The sequence below is a fragment of the Cariama cristata genome, unplaced genomic scaffold (assembly GCF_000690535.1).
Source record: "Cariama cristata isolate BGI_N322 unplaced genomic scaffold, ASM69053v1 scaffold23415, whole genome shotgun sequence".
In the NCBI taxonomy this organism is placed as follows: Eukaryota; Metazoa; Chordata; class Aves; order Cariamiformes; family Cariamidae; genus Cariama; species Cariama cristata.
This window is the reverse complement of record NW_009618474.1, coordinates 1-1,117: the sequence shown is the minus strand read 5'-3', so window position 1 is coordinate 1,117 and position 1,117 is coordinate 1. Positions and strand designations below refer to the sequence as shown.

Here is a 1,117-nt window from a genome sequence, read left to right as displayed (position 1 = left end):
TTGGGACTGGGGGCTGCTGTGTGTGCAGGTGGGTGCCCTGTTTGCTGCTCGCTGGTGCGTGCCGGACTGCGGTGTCGGTGTGTACAGCCGATACGCTGCATACCCCTGCTGCAACCTCCCTTCGGTTGTGCTCGGGGCTGTGAGGTGGCACCACCCTGCACCGCTCCTGCCTCTGCTGCCTGCGTGGCGATGCCGAAGCCTGGGCAGCAGCGCTCGCACCGCTCGGAGCAGGGCTGCCGAGACTGCACGGAGCCGCAGGCAGCTCTTTGCCGGCTCTGAGGGATGGTCAGATCCCTCTCGCCTGCCGCTGCCACTTCAACTCAGGACTTTTATTTCTCTCTACCAGCCCCGGAGGTGTTGGGCCCGGAGAAGTACGACAAGTCCTGTGACATGTGGTCCCTCGGCGTCATCATGTACATTCTGTAAGTCCCATGGGTCCTTCTCCATCCTCCCGGGGTCAGAAGAGGGGATGCAGCTTCCGAGCTGTCTGCTGGCTGGTGGGGCTGAGCCTTTCCCAGCTGTGCTGCTCCTGCCCCTGGCACTGCCCCGTGCCCTGCGGGTGCTACCGGGGGGCTTTTGGGGCGACGCGTTGACTCTCCGCTCCCTCTCCCGGCACAGGCTGTGCGGGTCCCCCCCCTTCTACTCCAACCACGGCCTGGCCATCTCGCCTGGCATGAAGAAGCGAATTCGAATGGGCCAGTATGAGTTTCCCAATCCTGAATGGTCCGAAGTGTCGGAGGAAGGTAAACGCGGTCCCCGTGATGGCTTGTCCCCGGGCTGAGGTCTCTTTGGGGTCAGCCCTGTGTCCGGCAGCGCTGCGAAGGCTGGGGGAAGCCTGGGCATGTCGTGGGTCACCTCTCAGCGGTGCAGCAGCTTTGCCCCTTCGCTCGAGAGGCTTTTGCTGAAGGGTTTGACCAGGCTGAGGTCTGTGGCACAGAGGGGACGGGCGATGTGTGCAGGCGTTTTGGGTCTGCTAGCTCAGGTTGGAGCAGGGGGAGAGCCCCCGCCCCGGGACCTGCTAACAACCTGGCCCTGCACAAACCCTTCCAGTTAAGCAGCTGATCCGCAACCTGCTGAAGACGGACCCGACCCAGCGGATGACGATAACGGAGTTCAT

General features: G+C 63.5%; 1 protein-coding gene across 1 annotated transcript in view; it reads left to right on the top strand.

Annotated features, from left to right (window-relative positions):
• Window positions 1-1,111, top strand: part of LOC104162210 (MAP kinase-activated protein kinase 2-like) — a gene marked incomplete at its 3' end in the record, with an annotated part of 10,282 nt that extends 9,171 nt beyond the window's left edge. The window contains exons 9-11 of the mRNA XM_009700883.1: window positions 347-422; window positions 619-743; window positions 1,051-1,111. Coding sequence (XP_009699185.1) covers window positions 347-422; window positions 619-743; window positions 1,051-1,111 — 262 coding nt within the window. The remainder of the gene's footprint in view (window positions 1-346; window positions 423-618; window positions 744-1,050) is intronic.
• Window positions 1,112-1,117: the final 6 nt, after the last annotated feature.